At 43.9% G+C, this 19,315-nt stretch overlaps 1 protein-coding gene across 3 annotated transcripts in view; it reads left to right on the top strand.

Annotated features, from left to right (window-relative positions):
- The window catches only part of golga4 (golgin A4), a 41,699-nt gene that overhangs the window by 362 nt on the left and 22,022 nt on the right, over positions 1–19,315 (top strand). The window contains exons 1-11 of one of the 3 annotated variants that reach the window (XM_064337589.1): positions 21–258; positions 669–716; positions 2,413–2,469; positions 2,644–2,742; positions 4,289–4,469; positions 6,235–6,425; positions 10,599–10,682; positions 13,537–13,684; positions 16,528–16,706; positions 17,385–17,516; positions 18,052–18,207. In XM_064337589.1, the coding sequence (XP_064193659.1) occupies positions 2,653–2,742; positions 4,289–4,469; positions 6,235–6,425; positions 10,599–10,682; positions 13,537–13,684; positions 16,528–16,706; positions 17,385–17,516; positions 18,052–18,207 (1,161 nt within the window). In that variant the 5' untranslated portion in view covers positions 21–258; positions 669–716; positions 2,413–2,469; positions 2,644–2,652. Of the gene's footprint in view, positions 1–20; positions 259–668; positions 717–2,412; positions 2,470–2,643; positions 2,743–4,288; positions 4,470–6,234; positions 6,426–10,598; positions 10,683–13,536; positions 13,685–16,527; positions 16,707–17,384; positions 17,517–18,051; positions 18,208–19,315 lie in introns of those variants that run through there. The other 2 variants (XM_064337580.1, XM_064337572.1) reach the window with 2 other exon arrangements.

The raw sequence follows: 19,315 nt of genomic DNA, 5'->3' as shown, positions 1-19,315 counted from the left end.
GAGTATCAGAGAGGCTGACAGTTGTGGGAAATACTCAGAGGTGAGTATCAGAGAGAGGCTGACAGCTGTGGGAAATACTCAGAGGTGAGTATGAGAGAGAGGCTGACAGCTGTGGGAAATACTCAGGGATGAGTATGAGAGAGAGGCTGACAGCTGTGGGAAATACTCAGAGGTGAGTATGAGAGAGGCTGACAGCTGTAGGAAATATTCAGAGGTGAGTATGAGAGAGAGGCTGACAGCTGTGGGAAATACTCAGAGGTGAGTATCAGAGAGAACTGAACTGAAATGCTAAGGGGATCCCTGATGTTTGTTCCCTGAAATTCCCTGAAGCTCCACTTTGGCTCCTGACAGTAAAGTAATAATTAAAGGGTCAGTACTCTAGAATAGAGAACAAGTTGATCAGTGAAGTTTCATTCTGATTTCAATTGCTGATTATGGGTATTATTTTCATAATACCCTCACTCTCTTTATATGTATTAATTATATGTGTAGGTAGATGCCCGCAAAGCTAAACTTTGCTCAGCCACTGCTCAATACTGTTTTCTCAGTTAAACATGCACTGCTCAATGCAGTTCATACAGTGTGTTTATGAGTCTGTTTTATGTGAGCGTGTGTGCTTTTGTGTGTACATGTCTCATCATTCTCCCTTCTTCCTCCCTACCTCTCAGCTGGTCACTGCTTATCGGACAGTACAGAGAGATAAAGAGAAAACGCAGGTAATTTGCTTGTGTACACTGCCTCTGACTTCAGTAGTGTCACTCCCACTGTGGGTGCTCATTCACTGTAGCCACCTTACCTGTCAGTAAGAGACTTTTAAATGCCACAGAATCACTCGTGCTGCCAAGGATGAGGCCAAAGGACCTTGCCTGTAACCCCCTAAACCCCCCCCCCCCCCCACTTTTACCTTCCTTGCAAATCCCTTTATCCCAGCTAATGCTCAGTTGCAAAACTCATGGTAAAAAGCACGATGTCCCATTCATATTTACTAAGAATTTGTAGGGCTTTTATCGACACTAACTAGACAAATAGTGTTTGTCTATATTTACTAAGGTGCTGCACCAGAGGTTCGCGCTGGTAAAATGAGAGAAAAGCGGCATCCCTAAAAATTTGCGGGTTTGAGTTAATATATGTGTTTTATGACGTTCTGATGTTGGACCACAAAAATATGGGAGGAGAGAATGGAAATGATGAATATGACCTGCTAAAGCTGATTTATAATGGCTGGTAGCCATTGTGGTAAAGGTAATTGCGTCTGTTATAAAAAGTCAGGGAAAAACAGGCTTTAACTTTTTCCCAGCACTGGCATGGCCATTCTTAGGAGACATGGTCAGCGTGGTAAGAGTGTGTTTGCGATGGGAGAGTGTCTTTCTGAATCGAATATTGCTTTTTGCCTGGTCAGAGGCGAATGTGAGAATAACCTACTGGCTTCCCAAGCCATGCTATACTCCAGTTACTGGATGAGCTTGGAGGTGATCTGGCCCAATAACAAAATGAAGCCACACCATCCCTGCAGTGACAAAACTCCTTTCCACGCTGCTTTTCCTGGCTTCAGGTTAATTTCAGTCACATAATATCGGACAACCCCCTCCTGGTCCGCGATGGCCCCTGCACTTCTGAAATGGTTCTGGCACACCCACAGAGAATATGGTGGTGTGGTGTGGGTGGTTTGTCAGCAATTAGCTTTGGTCAGAGTGTCTTATCCTAATAAAAAGGGAAAGTAGTAGGGCACATCACCTCCCGATCATCTCCACCCATATATCACCAGCCGTATTCCAGAATTATCACACCTCCACCCAGAGTACACCATCTTTTCCTTCTTCCACCTAGAGTACACCATCTTTTCCTACCACCACCCAGGGTACACCATCTTTTCCCACCTCCTCCCAGATTACACCATCTTTTCCCACCTCCTCCCAGAGTACACCATCTTTTCCCACCTCCTCCCAGATTACACCATCTTTTCCTACCTCCTCCCAGATTACACCATCTTTTCCCACCTCCTCCCAGAGTACACCATCTTTTCCCACCTCCTCCCATACACCAGCCCTGTAGTAGCAGTATTCTTATTTTACCCACTGACTTGGAAAGGTCACAAGAGGTGCTAGTGAAACTGTGTGCTACTCTCTTGGGTCATTTTCTTTCACTTCATCACAATATATCTACTGGCCATTTGAAAGCGCTGACCTAAAAGTAGGTTGACTCCATGCAACTGACACTAAGTGTGATGAAATTTTAATGCATCCCATGGTGTCCAACTTTTTCAAATATAGTCTATGTGGATGTGAGATATATAGAGATGATTAGCACTTACTTGAATGTCATGACAAAATGTTTGAAATAATGTGGGCTTGCCAGGATGTATTGAGGTGAACGGTTGATTAATTTTTAATTGTTTTGTGTTCTTCCTTCCAGGCCATTTTGAGTCAAAGCCAAGATAAAGCATTGCGCAGAATTGGAGAGCTGAGAGAGGTGTGTATTTGCTCCTCAGACACACACCTGATGCAGGTTAAGCTTGCGGCACACTCGATGGAGGTTGAGCTCACTGCAGACCTGATGGAGTTTAGTATATTCTGTTGTGCGCGTGAGGAGTGTGTTTGTGTGTTGTCATGTGTTTAAGTGAATTTTTGTGTTGCCATTTGTTAGGAGCTGCAGATGGACCAACAAGCAAAGAAACACCTGCAGGAGGAATTTGATGCAGCCCTGGAGGAGAAGGACCAGATGATCACAGTCTTACAGACACAGGTGAGACATTCATAACACAGTTACAGACACAGGTGAGAGATTCATAACACAGTTACAGACACAGGTGAGAGAATCATAACACAGTTACAGACACAGGTGAGACATTCATAACACAGTTACAGACACAGGTGAGAGATTCATAACACAGTTACAGACACAGGTGAGAGAATCATAACACAATTTATTATTTATTATTCACACCTAATTACACCACGGAAGCACTCAAATATACGCAACAAATAAAACCACAAATTGCCCCAGTGCTTATAAATACATTAAACCAAGCAGTGGGTGCATGTTTGACCTCAGTGGGTCTTCTGCAGCTGGAATTTTCAGTGAGGAGGGTGGGGCCGTTTGCCTGAAGTTGAAACACATTTGCCCTACTGTCCTTCATGTGTTTATACTTAAAACAGTATATGGCCAACATGTTATGTGTTTATATGCATCTGGGTATTATTTATTTGTGTTTTTTCTGTGCACATTTGAGCGTATCATGTACTCTATAATCCTGTTAGGTCATGTACCTTAAGACCGGGTATAATAACCAATCATTTGTTTTTAATCTGTATTTTAAAAGCAATACTAACATATATGTTGTGAATGATTAGCCATTATGTAAAACTGCATTTTATAATAGTGTCTGTCAGAGCAACACTACTGCAAGCTCTAGCCCTGGACACTGCAGGTGCTATGTGAGTAGGCAGCAAGTCCACTGATGACAATCAGAAAAAACAGTATTGGGCTGTTGGTTGCTAGCTAGGAGGCCACTGTAAATAGGGGTTGTTCATGAATCTGAAAAGTTCATGCCTTTGAAAATGAATTGAAATTACACAAAATTGTTCATTTTAATAATTTAGTGGAATTGTCTTTCATTGCTTTTTTACATTGTTTTGTATTAACATAATTTTAAAAAGGCCGTCATCCTTAGCAATAAATCATTTAACAAATGAGTAATAATCAAACAAGCTGTTAGCCAGATCTGGCAAGAACAAGAAAAGAACCTTTGTTAGCTTTTTGAAAAATACAGCATTGTCTAATAAGTAACCGCTAATGATGTGATGTACTTGAATAGTAATATGCTGTGCAGTCTGTATGTGACGACTGTAAAGATGCTTCTTGAATTCTCAAAAATGAAAACATTAAAATCCGTACGCAGATTTCTTGTGACACTATATGAAACATTTTACTGTGCTCTAATCTACAAGTGAACTGGTGTTGGTGTTTACAGCCAATTAGCTCATTTATCCAGGGTAATGGAAACAAAAACCTGCGTTCATGCCGTTCCTCCAGGACCAGAATTGCCAACCCCTGATCTGTCGTGATGAAATACAGTCACAGAGTTTATTAGTGTAGCTCTGCACAAGCGCTGAGCCACATTGTTTTTACAGCTTGTCTTTCTTTCCCTCTATAAACTGTGTGAATGTGCAGCTAGACTGAAATTTATTGCTAAGTGCATGAGAGAACTACTAGAGTCCTTCTGTTGAGCCTACAGTGCACTGTGCTTTGTGCGACGCTCGCTTACCTTTGCCTGGTGTCCCTCCCACAGGTGGCCCTGATGAAGAAGCGGCTCCAGGTAATTCCTGGAGGCGGAGTCTCGTCCGAGTCTGCTCCCACACAGGAGACACAGGAGGCGGAGTCTGCCCCAACACAGGGGTCTCAGGGGGCGGAGGCTGCCATGCAAAGCCCCTCCAAAGACATAAGCAGTGAGCCAGCGGTTGTGAATGAGGGTATGTCTGCTTAGTATGTCAACATGCACATTCGGATTCTGCATTTTAGTTCTGTATACTTGTTAACAATGGGCCCTGTTTATACTTGGAAATTTTACGCGCCTGCTTGCACATTTGGCTAAGTTGGCTAATTGTGTGTGTTTACCTGCTAATTCTCAATATCAGAGTGCACTTCCTTGCTTACACTATAAAATGTAAATTTGCTTGTGTTAAATACATGCCCAAAATACTTTATTGCTAGTATCTGTGACTTCCAACCATCATTACCTGCTTCTTCTTGGTGAGGGTTGCGAGCAGGCTGGGGCCTATCCCAGCATTCATTGGGCGAGAGGCAGGAATACACCCTGGACAGGTCCCAATCCATCTATCACCTCACACACTCATACGTTTAGACTCCCTTACCCACCCCTGCATGTCTTTGGACTGTGGGAGGAAACTGGAGTACCTGGAGAATACCCACATGGACACAGGGAGAACATGCACACTCCGCACACAGACAGGCGCATTCACAAGAAATTATCTCCATATTTGTCACTATAAAGCTGAAAGTATCCCCTGCTATGTTAAAGACATGCTGTGATGGGAGTGTATTCTTTTGTCTCTCCCTGTAGAAAGGTTGTTGAGATGAGGGGCAAACTGATCATTTAAATAATGATGCTGCCAACTGATTCAGAAAAGGTCTCCATACAAATATAGAGCTATCATATGTATATCCATATAAACAAGAAGTTTTGTTGTACAAACGTTGTTTTTAAATTCCCAACTAAGTAATTGCTGATGGAAATCATTTTGAAAAATGACAATATAATGTGAATTCTCAGTCATAGTTAGAAATATATACAGTATATATCACTTATTAAACATTATATGTGGAATAAAAATGCTTATCACTGTCTGAGTACATACAGTAAAACTGAAATAATGTGCAGACAATCCAGAAAGTGAATGATCCCTTTAACTCTGAATGAGTTGCTGAATGTGCTTATTTCAGTCTAACATGGAGAAACACTCTCAATGCTCCATGTGCATATCTAGCATTCCTTCACTTACTCACCTTTTAAACACACAATTCTAAATTCTCATGAGGTGTGCAATTATAGCATTATGCTGACTGCGTGCTTATCTGAAGTCTGAATAAGCTCGAGTGTGCAGGACATGCAGCTAATCGCAGAATGATACATAAACAGCGTATAGCATTTGTTGGGACTTTTTGTTTTGAGTTCCTGAAATGACAACTTATGAATTTGAATTTGAAACCTGGAGAATGCTTGCTGCCTTTTCCATATTGATTGGGTCAATAGAATATTTTGTGTCAGAGGTGTGTAATTGTACTTTTTTAAAGACGAGTAGTCTGCCTTCAGTATGTATTTTTAATTTCAGTCAGATCGGGCGGTGGGGGGTGGGGGCAAGTGTGCCGAGGTCTACTTGCAGAGTTACAGGTAGACGTGGTTCCACAGTACAGAAGGTGCCATGGCATGGAATGTTCTTTTCATGAGTGAATTTGTATTTGGGTTTTTAGGATTGTGCCACACATTCTCATAATTGTTAAGGTTTTGTTTTCTAGTTGTTTTCTTTGTGTAGTTGTATGTTTTTCTGTGCTGTGCATTGTGTGTTTTCAAACTTTGACCTCAAGACTGCACTGCAGCTATCTTAACTAGGTTCGCCTTTAAAAAGAGATTTTTATGTCAACAAGCCTGTTTAAATAAGAGTATCAGTGTATAAAACAGGTTAACTGTGACTAACATGCTTTTCCATCTCTGACCAGCAGAGGGAGACACTGACCCTTCAAAGAAGATGGAGGCCCTGCAGCAGCGTGTGCGGCGGCAGGAGAATATTTTACAGAAGTGCAAGGAGCTCCTGCACACGCACAAGGAGCGCAGCACCCAGCTGAGCAGCGAGAACGAGACCCTGCACAACCAGCTGCAGGAGCGGCTCCAGGAGCTGGAGAAGATGAAGGTCAGCCATCCCACTACCCACAATGCACTTAGGCACTACAGTTTGCATACTTGGCTTGGGGTGTGTGGATTGTTGTCTACCAGATGTGGATTTTCTACCCGATTACGCTTGGAATTAAAACACCAGAATATTTCATGAATCTCTTTTAATCTCTTTTGTTCTAGATTGTTCTAATAAAGCTCGTAAAGGCAACACTCTGTAGTTACTGTACAGCTTTTCCACGGCTGCAGGATCAGGAGCAAACGTGAACAACCAGCCATCTGAGTGCACATTTTACAGTGGAGCCTCAGCGCTATTTATAATAGTGGAATGCACATTTCACACTGCGGCTTCAGTGTTGTTTGTAAAATGTTAATGTGGATTTTACAGTGAAGCTTCACTGCTGTTTATAATGAAATGTGCGGTAATATAAAGTGAATGTTCACAGATGTTTATAAATTTGCATTTTACAGTGAGCTATAATATCCAAATGCGCATCTTACTGAGTAGTTTCAGAACTGGTTATAGTATATAAAGTCATGTGTAAACAATTTCTCTCTCTCTCTGGGAGACGGTATGGTGGTGTGTGAACAGGCTGTCTCTGGGAGACGGTACGGTGGTGTGTGAACAGGCTGTCTCTGGGAGACGGTACGGTGGTGTGTGAACAGGCTGTCTCTGGGAGACGGTACGGTGGTGTGTGAACAGGCTGTCTCTCTGGGAGACGGTACGGTGGTGTGTGAACAGGCTGTCTCTCTGGGAGACGGTACGGTGGTGTGTGAACAGGCTGTCTCTGGGGTGAACGTGTCTCTCTGGAGACGGTACGGTGGTGTGTGAACAGGCTGTCTCTCTGGGAGACTGGTACGTGGTGTGTGACAGGCTGTCTGGAGACTGGTACGTGGTTGGAACAGCTGTCTCTCTGGGAGACGGTACGGTGGTGTGTGAACAGGCTGTCTCTCTGGGAGACGGTACGGTGGTGTGTGAACAGGCTGTCTCTCTGGGAGACGGTACGGTGGTGTGTGAACAGGCTGTCTCTCTGGGAGACGGTACGGTGGTGTGTGAACAGGCTGTCTCTCTGGGAGACGGTACGGTGGTGTGTGAACAGGCTGTCTCTCTGGGACACGGTGTGGTGGTGTGTGAACAGGCTGTCTCTCTCGGAGACGGTAGGTGGTGTGTGAACAGGCTGTCTCTCTGGGAGACGGTACGGTAGTGTGTGAACAGGCTGTCTCTCTGGGAGGCTGTACGGTGGTGTGTGAACAGGCTGTCTCTCTGGGAGGCTGTACGGTGGTGTGTGAACAGGCTGTCTCTCTGGGAGACGGTGTAATGGTGTGTGAACAGGCTGTCTCTCTGGGAGACGGTACGGTGGTGTATGAACAGGCTGTCTCTCTGGGAGACGGTGTAATGGTGTGTGAACAGGCTGTCTCTCTGGGTGACGGTGTAATGGTGTGTGAACAGGCTGTCTCTCTGGGAGACGGTACGGTGGTGTGTGAACAGGCTGTCTCTCTGGGAGACGGTACGGTGGCGTATGAACAGGCCGTCTCTCTGGGAGACGGTGTAATGGTGTGTGAACAGGCTGTCTCTCTGGGTGACGGTACGGTGATATTGGCCAGACGGTCTCGGGTTGATGGATGGCAGGAAGAGGAGAGGTCAAAAGGTGCTGAGCTTTCCTAACATGTGTGAAAGTGTGCAGGACCCACCACATTAGAGACGGCACATAAAAGCACCCATCTGCTCCCATCCATTTCTGCTGTTTGGGGGGATGGAGGCTTTATTTGCATTTAGGAGAGATACTCTGTTTTTATTTTTTTTACAGTGAATGTGTTTTTTCCTGAATCACTGCTGGAGATGCAATCACAGGGAATGTGTAGTCCAGGGTTGATGGATTTTCCCCACATTTTTTAAAAAGATACCCTATGTGTGTTAAATACATGTAAAAAGCAAGCACAATGTTTTTTTTCTGGCTAAAACATCCTCTCTCTTTTGCAGTTTAGATGAACCTGCAACTGGAAACATTTAATTACAGGATCATGTTTATATTGCATTGTAGCACCCGCAGTGTGTGAAGTAAGCTGCATATTGCACGTGCCCCCCTCCCCCTGCCCTTCATAATATGGGCTTTGTGGGTTGCCATGGCATATTTTCCTGAATCCCCCCACCTCTCATTTTTTATGTTTGAAATAATAGGCGGCGCGTACCCCACTCTCACTCACTGTTGCAATTGCAGCTGCGTGCATTCATGTGCAATCCTCACCGCCAGTTTTGGAGAGTGTTGACTTCTTTAAAACGCGCGGTGTCTCCTGCCTGCTTCTGTTCATGTCGCACAGTGCAGCTGTGCTCGTACGGAGCTGAGTCAGAGGAAGGCGTTTCATGTCCTGATTTGGCATGCAGTCCACAGGCACCGGGTCGATCAGCAGGGGTTGCTAGCGAGCTGTAAGATATACAGAGCCCTAACTGGCCAAACACTCCCATACCCTGGGCAACGCATTCGCCCGTTGCACGTTGCTTTATGCTACCGGCTACCTGGGGCTTATACATACAACACAGCATGATGCCTGAACTGGATTTTCCTGAAATTTACTACCAAGAATTTTTCTTTGGATGAAGGGTGTTTGGCACAGGTTTGAGGTTTGTGTCATAAATGCCTTTGAAGAAAAAGAATGCGTAGGAACCTGCTGAAGTTCATTTTTGAACCGTATACAGTAAAGACAACAGCCATCATAACAATAAGGGTTTTCTATAATGAGGATTAGTGCCATTTCAAAAGTATCGTTTTTGATTTCGCTCATATAAACTTTACTGCGTATGCACATAAAAATTCTGTTAGATCTAAGGTAAGTTTTTGAACTGCGGCCCGTGTTCTGGGCATTGCAGTATGCACCAAATAAAGCAGGCAACTAAAAATGTAAATAATGCTGTGAAGATTGTTCTTTCATAAAAGAACTGTAATCCAGTTCCATCCTCTGGACCCCTCAGGGGAATTGCCTCCCTTAAATTTTGGGATGGGATCACATTGACTCCTTATAAGGTATTCCTGGAGCTCTTTGTCTGAGTGATGTTGCTTGAATAACTGAAACGCATGCAAGCTTAATGCAAAACAGGACTATGCTTAGAAATATACGCTTTATGTATAACAGCAACGTGTATAGTAATGTATTTGTTTCCAGCTGCATTCCTGTGACAGGGAACGCGTTCCTGTGACCTGGAGGTGTTACTGTTTTGTGGCACTGCAAACTGGCCTGTTTTTTACACACATCAGCCCTGTTTACACAGCGGCTTCAGCTCCACGCGTTGTGTCTTTAATTTAGCTCTGCGCCGTGGCTTTGGGACCACTACTAAGCATTCTTTGTTGGTTAGAGGTTGAGGCCTGTGGTTGGCTTGAGTCAGGCACATGCAGTGGCAGCTTGTTGCACAAGGGGGCAGTGTAGCATGTTTGAGCCTGTGATACTAAGGGACTGTTGGCATTTGCTGCTGTGTTGGTCTATGAGAAGCAAAATATGAACATGTATTTAAGAGAAGTGTGATGTTCTAGGCTTGTGGATAATTGCCACTCCACCACCTCAGAGAAATACTGCTACACACGTCTACTTGTAATTGGCCTACCACTAAAAAGGCCCGATTCCCTGCTTTTTGGAACTTATACTTTTGTTTTTCCCCTGATGTTTAGAGTTTTTAATTTCAGATATGTAGCTGATTAGAATGATGAACAGTTCAGTAATGGGTTTAAGCCTAGCCCTAGCCTTCCCTTGATGTTTGTCTTCCCCCTCTCACACCCCCTCCTACCACCACTGCACCACTAGTCCCACTACATTTTCTGTATTTTTTTTGTATGATTCATTGTATGTATATATGTATCATTTTATTGTAAAGCGTCTTTGAGACCATGAAAAGCGCTATATAAAATGATTATTATTATTATTATTATTATTATTATTAAGGACAGGGCAACAGAGAAACGTGTTAAGAAGCTGTGGCAGTGGACCTTGTTGCTTCCAGGCTGGACAAGCAGGGTTGTGGCTGTGAACAGTTGACAAGTTTCGAGCATGAACATTGCTCAGGAGTTGTGAGAGTGAACAGTGCCCAGGAGTTGTGAGAGTGAACAGTGCCCATGAGTGGTGAGAGTGAACAGTGTGTTGAGACGTTGGACAGATAGAGTAGTATGACTGCTTGACCTGTCTGGCTGTGTCTGTCTGTTCTCAGGAACTTCACACTACAGAGAAAACAAAGCTCATCACACAGCTTCGCGACGCCAAAAACCTCATCGAGCAGCTGGAGCAGGACAAGGTGAGTGCTGGTGAAGACAGAAGGAGGATGCATTAAATGGCTTCTTGGCTAGCTTTTCTGAGCTCAATTAAGCAACATTTCCTATTGTGGCAGAGAATTTACAGAATGTTCTGCTTTTTCCCGTAAATTTGGACAATTCACCACACATCTGTTCTTTATTTCTTTTATAAATCTCTGTAGTCCTCTGATGCTCTGACTCAGGGCCAGTGACTATTTTCAGTACTGCTAGCACACAGCACACTCCAGAAGAGCTTTCACTCATTAGAGTGGAGTTATGTCTCCATTGATGATTGGGGGTAGCCTGTCGATGCCTGGCATAGCTGGAGGGCACTCATGCTGTGGCAGCCTGTCGGTGCCTGGCATAGCTAGAGGGCACTCATGCTGTGGTAGCCTGTCGGTGCCTGGCATAGCCAGGGGGCACTCATGCTGTGGTAGTCTGTCGGTGCCTGGCATAGCTAGAGGGCACTCATGCTGTGGTAGCCTGTCGGTGCCTGGCATAGCTAGAGGGCACTCATGCTGTGGTAGGTGCGGTGTGGGCCTCGGTCGCCTGGCACTGTACGCTCAGAGGGCACTCATGCTGTGGTAGCCTGTCGGTGCCTGGCATAGCTAGAGGGCACTCATGCTGTGGTAGCCTGTCGGTGCCTGGCATAGCTAGAGGGCACTCATGCTGTGGTAGCCTGTCGGTGCCTGGCATAGCTAGAGGGCACTCATGCTGTGGTAGCCTGTCGGTGCCTGGCATAGCTAGAGGGTACTCGTGCTGTGGCAGCCTGTTTGTGCCTGGCATAGCTGGAGGGCACACATGCTGTGGTAGCCTGGGGCACCCTGGTTGAAACAGCCACCCTACCCTGGCAGGATGATGCAAGCTGTGTCCCGCTGCTGTGAACTCCCATTCATAGCCCACTAAGGACATCACTCAAGGTTGAAACAGCCAATGTTTAAGCTGTAAGGCTACACCTGCATTTGTGGTGAGAACCTTTACCAACTGTAGGTTTATTACGCACGTAAACCTAAGGGGTTCAATAGTCATGCTAGTCCACTTGTGGCCAGTAAAATCAGATGTTGGACTAGTAAAACTGCTCAGCCGCGTACCTAATCGTGCAAGTGACGATTCAGGGCTAATTCTAAATGTATGTTTGTTCAAATATCCCTCATAATGTGTATGGAAACAACTGGCTGGAGGCAAAAGTATACATTTAGTGGCGCCTCGTGTTAGTTCATATGACATCGCATCACTTTAAAGGATGAGCTAAAACTACAGCAGCAAAGCATACTTGGCATACTGCTTAGGCAGTGTCAGTGCTTTCATGCAGCTTCTTTTTCACGTCAAAAATGGCATCTGTCGCTGTTTTTATTGACTATTAACTGCGGTAATATTAGTGAAGCATCAGTAGAATACTTTTCCATGAAATTAGATTTTTATACTTAGCGAGGTATTTAGTACATTGAAAAATGATGATGATACCAGATTGCTAATAAACAATAAGTTAAATGTTACAATGTTACAACCCCTTAGAGAGGCTTTGTGTGTTTATCAGAAATGTGATCATATAATTATCACAGTTTGTGTATATGGGTTGCTCAACTAGTAAATTAGAGCTGTTTGACCACCATGAGCCAATGTAACTTATAGATAATTTATAGATATATATGTTGGTATGTATGCAAGGAAGCTTTTATCAGTTTCTTCCCTGTCCACTTTATCTACAAAATTTATTGTCCATCATGAGCACCGTACTAATACATGTTCAAAGATCACAAGAGTTTAAGTATACTATTTAAGGTGCTGTGTAAGTGTAGATAGATGTAAAAAACAGACTGTCTTGTGGTGCTCTGCTTGAAAGAGGGTGTAGATCATCAGTGATTAACCTTTGATCCCCTGGAGATAATGGACCATGAACTGCGTGCTCTGGAATGTGGGAGGAGAGATGCTCAGACGTCTCCAGTGTATGTTGGCCCTGCTGTTAACTGGGGAATGGCCACTCTTTTTGGTTTTAGTGTGAAACCAATCTGCTGCCTGGTAGTTGACTGATTTCAGTTATGCACCGGTATTGCTCTTGATGCAATAAGGCCTAAGTCCTCATTATCAATAAAGCCTGCTTAAGACCCCTGTCTTGCATACCAAATCATATTTAGAGTGAAAACCATTTACTGCAGTGTTCTCTGTGAGTTTTGTAAGTTTTAGAGTGCACAGGCTAGCACACGTGTACAGCACACATATCCACCAGAAAGCATGCACCCAGCCGCTGCTGCTGCTTTCTGGCTGAACTGTACAGTATCTGTGCTGGAGGACTGCACTCCACCTGCAGCTAGAGTAGGTAGATCAGAGGGTCCAGTCACCCAGAGGAGTGACTAATGCACCCTCCCTCTGTGGGTGATGCCTTAACCCCACAGGTCTTCTAAGCACAGTCTACGTTGGGACAGTCAGGACTGGTTACCATACCATGGGATTTGTCATTGCTCCAAGGGCTTAAGTCAAGCTTTAGCTGGACTTGGCTAGCGCCTTAGCTGAGCTCGGCTTGCGCCTTAACTGGACTTGGCTAGCCCCTTAGCTGGGCTCGGCTAACGCCTTAGCTGGACATGGCTAGCGACTTAGCTGAGCTCGGCTAGCGCCTTAGCTGGGCTCGACTAGCACCTTAGCTGGGCTCGGCTAGCGCCTTAGCTGGCCTCGGCTAGTGCCTTAGCTGGGCTCGGCTAGCGCCTTAGCTGGGCTCGGCTAGCGCCTTAGCTGGCCTCGGCTAGTGCCTTAGCTGGGCTCGGCTAGCGCCTTAGCTGGAGACATTAACTTTTTTGATCTGGAAAAAGGACATTTCCCAGTACTGAGCAGCGCAGCACACTGACACTCTCCCCTGTGCAGGGCATGGTGATCGCGGAGACCAAGCGGCAGATGCACGAGACGCTGGAGATGAAGGAGGAGGAGATCGCACAGCTGCGCTCACGGTTCCAGCAGGTGGCAGCACAGAAGGACGAGCTGCAGGAGCAGAAGGAGAAGTCTGAGAAAGCCGGTAGTCTGATCAACATTCCTCCTTATCCACTGTCCTATCAAATGTGTGATTCTCAGTTGCAACAATAGCCAGTTCTCTTCTATAACTGCCAACTGTTGCACGGAAGTGGCACATATCCTTATACATGCTATGATACTGTACCATATATTAAATAATTCTGTCTACCAAGCATTAGGGCTTGGAAGCCTATGGGAACAGTAGCAACCCACATCCATAGTCACGTCATATCCGGTGTATGAAACACAAAAACTACTTAGCTACCAATGAACGCTTATGTTACAGTGTGAAGTATCCTCATTGTAAAATACCACTATCCTATTTAAAGACACTCAATTTAAAAAACAACACATATAACCAATATATTTTCAGCAGTAACACTTACATATGGATGATGAAATCTTATCTGTGTTCAGTAGATAGATTAATTTTCCTGTTCAACTCAATGGAAAAAATATTCAGGAGAAACAATGCTTGTAGTATCTACTACATATCTGGCAGCAGCACAGTGGTTTGAGGCTCATTTGATACCTTGGACCCTTGATGACTTGAAGCCATTTAGCCAACAAATGTGTTCCATACGGTATCAGCATAATTTACAGCTGAATCTAGTCCCACCGCCCAATTATAAAGTGGGCTTTTCGTTGCTCTGTAACATACTGCTTTTTTATGTGCCTTAGCAGTGAACTTTTTAAAATAGCACAAAATCTTACTGTTATTGACTCTGAAATATGAAATATGGATAAATAAGGTCAGAGTTAGTCTCTTAAATAGCTTAATATTGAGAGAGCTCTTTAGCTGCTAATTACTGGTCTTCAGGGACATTGAAAATACTCAGTAACAATTAATGGTTTTCTCGGACTTTTGGATTCACGTAGACTTGAGCGCGGACGACGGACAACTTCTGCTCCACAGACATGCCGATGGGGGCCTCCTTTCAAGATTTTCTGAGCGTGGAAGATTGATGTACAGGCTGAACTTAGATGTCATCTTAAAAAAACTGAATAGCAGCCTCATAACCTTGAGTCTGAACTCATACATCCATTCATTTAGAATTTGACCACCTGTCACACCTCTTGAAGTCCTGCACAGATGTTCCTATATTAGGGTTAGGGTTAAGACTGGGTAGAGTGGGATGACCACTTTGACATAAGTCTCCTGTGTAAATGCTCATTTGTGGGTGCCTGAGACCCCATCAGGTTTAGGTCCAAAATGTAACTTGCAGTCTGAGTCTGTAACCAGGGAGAATGCCTCTGGACTCTCTATACGTTAATACCCAAGAGATCTGAAGCTCCCAGAAACTTTCTGTGTCACTCACTCTGCCCTGCTGCTTGTATTCACCTGATTGTGTTATGCTGCAGACACAAATGATCAACTCTTATTAACAGAAGGATGAGTTGAGGAGGAGGGTTGAAGATTGATTGTAGGTGTGGTGGACCTGTTCCATTACATTTCCTGTAGGCTAGCACCAATGTTTTAAACTTGATGTGAGCTGTAACTGGTAGCCAGTAACGTGTGGAGCAGCTGAGTGACATGAGAATGCGTTGGAAGGTTGCAGTAGTCCAGATCAGATTTCCAGGGCCTGGGCTTAGAGCTGTGTGGAGTCCGTGAAGAATCCACATGCCTGACTCACTGACAGTATGTGGAAGAATAAGGAACTTACTCAACATCTCACAATGATGCAAACCACTTTCATTGCTTTAACAACAAAACATGGCACATTTTAACAAAGATACAACATCACACAGAAAACCAACATAATTAGTTATGTCGCTTTTGTGGATGATTTTTTTTGTGAAGGCCTGGGTTTGGGGCAGTTTGTCTTCTGTATCTTTACAGCGCTGTAGCTCAAGGCTGTGCAGTAGAAGATCTAAGACTGTCCAGCAGTTTGAAAGATTGCATCAGTTCTTCACTGAATAGAGCTCTTATGCAAGGAGTTGGCACAGCTCTCGTTAAAACATCGACTGATTTTAATTGGGCATGATTATCATGCGGAATGGGTGGAGTGGGCTTAAAACAGGACTACACAATCATGCAGTTCATCCAGCCCTGTCTGAGAAAGGGAAATTTAATCTCTGTGATAAGATTCTGTTTAACGGTCATCTGATGGCTACTGTGTGGCCCTAAACGCGATATTTTATTTCCTGAAAACAATTAATTGTTCTTGATGAAATTACATCAGACCTAGCTAGGGATTCAAAATAAAAAAAGATTTCCTCCTTTTCCCCCCAATTTGATATTTTCCTAATCACATTCATGTTGGAAGTCTCATCGAATCATGCTTCATGTACAGCTTAACAGATTAACTTTTGGTTGGCCAGCGGGAGATGCTGGTGTGTCATGAAATGTGGGCAATACTAGAGCTAGTTTTGCGTCGACCTGTGAGGCTGTTGATTGCAGTCAGCAGCAGACCGGGCTTTGACTGGGACTCATCTGCATACTAAAACAGTGCCTTTACAGGATGAACCTCCCAGCAGCCCAGCTTAGAGACTTTTGAAAATTCTGCTGCATGCTGCAACAAATTCTCTGACAACTTGAACAAGGTTAAGTAGTATGGCAGTTATGGCCTGTAATACTTAAAACTCTGAATACCCTGACAATATACTTAATTTTAAACGGATTACCTGAAAATGTGTTCAGCTCTAAATAAAACAACAGAGATTTTGATATTTTGTATGATACTCTTGTGCTTAAATGATACTTGTGTATCCGGTTGTAGGACGTGGCACTGTTACTCCTGCTCTCTGTATTTATGTTCTGTATTATATGTGTTGTTCATTAGATACTCTGTAACCACATGTGATGTAATCATTGTGGGGAGTGACTGTGTGAAATCTTGTCCCCAGCATTTGAGGAGTTGGAAAGGGCTCTGGGCGTGGCTCAGCGGGCGGAGGAGGGGCGGAAGCAGCTGCAGGCACGGATGGAGGAGCAGGTGAAGGAGGTGGAGCGAGCCAGCGAGGAGGAGAGGAAGAACCTGCAGCAGGAGCTGTCCCGTGTCAAGCAGGAGGTCGTCAGCATCATGAAGGCGAGTCATCCTGCTGTATGCCAAAGATCAGGGTTGTTGATGCCGTTACCATTAAGCAATAACAATTTTGTAAGCGCTTGTAATATACTTTAGATGGGTAAACATTGGTCTTACAGGCATATGTAATTTTTCTCCTGCAACCTATTTTAAGGCTGTCTGGAAAATTCAACAAGTGTCGCCTTTCATTTCCACTTCATAGCTTTACACCCCACCTCCTGTCAGCTTCTTTGAATATATGCCTACTTTAGGTAGAACAGCTCCTTGAATAAGTCACTGGATCACATTGATTAGGTATTTTATTTAGTTCAGATTTTATCTTAAATTTTGCATTTCTTTTTCAATTATTTCCTTAATATGCTGCTATTTTTCATTTCTATTTTAAACGTTTAAAACGTTTTTTGTACTACATGGCTGTGGTAGTACATTTTTAATTGTTTCATTTAGAATGTTTTTCCTCAAATTGTTTAACAGGATTGTGGGAAATGACAATTCATGAATTTCAAGGAAGAGTGTGCATTTCAGAGGAAGCTGGGTATCACACAGCCTCTTGTCTCCAGACTCAATGCCAAAATATGAATGTTTTTGAGGTTAAGTGTATGTCATGATGTGGGTTAATTTGGCATGAAGGTACGGCTCATCTGAAGACTAACGTGGCATGCGTGTGAATGTGTGCTGCAGAAGTCGTCGGAGGACAGGGTGACGGAACTGGAGCGGCTGCATGCGGAGGCCCTGGCCAGTAAGGAGAAGGAGCTGCTGGCCAGGCTGCAGGACCAGGACTCCCGGGTTCAAGAGCAGATCAGCCAGGCTGTGGTGCGCATGACAGGCTGCCGCTGTGTTTGGTGGCGGTTGAGGGTGTAGGGGACACAATGTGTGCTGTGTGTTTTGGGATCTGGGAGGGTGCGTCGTGTGTTGTGTTTGAGGTGTCAGGGCGTAAATTGTGGACATAAGGTGGAGCGCATACTGTTTCTGAGGCGTAATGTTTAGTTTGTAGGGGGTGTAACATGCTCTGTTTTTAGGATGTGGAAGGCTATTAAGTGCTGTGTTTTGAGGCATAGCAGGTGTCATTTCTGCTTTGGTTTTTCAGTGTAGGAAACAGTGTGCTGTTTTTTAAAGATAAAGGAGGGTTTAATGCATGCAGTGTTTTTGGGTTTTGAGAGACTGAAGGTTCTCTGAGGTTTAGGAGGTTTAGGAGTGCCTGCAGTGTTTGGCAGTTTAGTTGGTCATAATAGATGCAGTGTTTTTGGGTAGTGGTAAACTAAATGCACTCTGAGGTATAGGAAGTGATGTGTGTGCAGCGTTTGAGGGTTTAGTTGGTTGTAATACATGCAGTGTTTTTTGGCTTTAGGAGGCGTCTCGGAAAGAGCTGACTCAGGCTCTTCAGGAGAAGGAGCAGCAGGCAGCTCTGGCTCTGGAGGAGGCGGAGCTGCAGAAGACTGCCCTCCAGAAGGAGGGGCATAGCCAGGCCCAAGGGCTGCAGCAGGATCTGGAGACTGCCAGGACTGTGAGTACATCATGGCAGCTTCCATTTCCAAATAAATTAATTTAATTACAAGTTAAATAAAAAAATGATTCTTTTAATTTTACCCTCACAGAATATTTGTACACACAGAAATGATTACTTCAATATCTGAAACTTGGGTGTTGAAAGACGACATTACATCTTTCTTAATAAATGGATTGTGTTCCCTTGTTTTATCACATGCTCTTGAGTCCTCAGTTTTCATGGAAGTAATTTCCTGCCAAAGGACCAAAGCAGAACCTTTTGTAGACAGTTTTCCTCTTCTTTGGCTCTCATTTCAAAACAATTATGAATGCTGGCTGACTGAGAAAAATGACCTCACTCTCCTGTGGTCAATCATCTGTCTGTCGGGGGAAAGCTTGTGATTGGCTGACATAAAAGGGGTTTGCTGTGCATGCAGAGAGCGAGAGTATCTGTGTGTAATCACATTGCAATACTGAAGGAAAAACTGCCCTCTACATGGAACTGGCTGCAGGATCACAAGCTACTTTTATTTTCATATGATAAATACATAAAACATAATAACATATATTTTAAAGCTAAATCTAAAATTGTGTGCTTCTCTCTGCTGTACTGCAGTGAAATTAATTCTATGTGCTTAGTACCTAAGAATGTTTCATCTCCCAAACTTCTGAAAAAGATTAATTTAAAAATTGTATGCTACTCTCTGCTGTCCGGCAGTGAAATTAGTTTTATGTGCCTAGTACCTAAGAACGTTTTTTTTCACAGTCAAACCTTTCTTTAATCTGTATTTTTCTCAAAACGAGCTAGCCCTGTGAACTAACCAGTACTTCATTCCTATTCATGTTTGGATGAAATTCTTTGCCTACATACTGTGTGGGTACACTGCTTGTAGCTGTAGTTAAGGAGGTCATATAAAATTAACATGTAAAATGATATTAATCTCCTGAAGTTAACAGTTTCACTTGAGTTACCTTTACTGTATCGCCTTAAGTAAGCCAATTTGCAGGAAATCCTGTTGATTATATCTGATACATTCCTGTTCTGCCTACAGTTTAAATGTACTATATTACAAAGACGAGGACAAGAGCAAGAATTTTTCACAGCTATGTGTTACAAGTTCTCCTGT

Source organism: Anguilla rostrata, chromosome 1 (genome assembly GCF_018555375.3).
Source record: "Anguilla rostrata isolate EN2019 chromosome 1, ASM1855537v3, whole genome shotgun sequence".
Classification (NCBI taxonomy): domain Eukaryota; kingdom Metazoa; phylum Chordata; class Actinopteri; order Anguilliformes; family Anguillidae; genus Anguilla; species Anguilla rostrata.
Note: the sequence above shows the minus strand (reverse complement) of the source record. Positions and strands in the feature narration are given on the sequence as shown.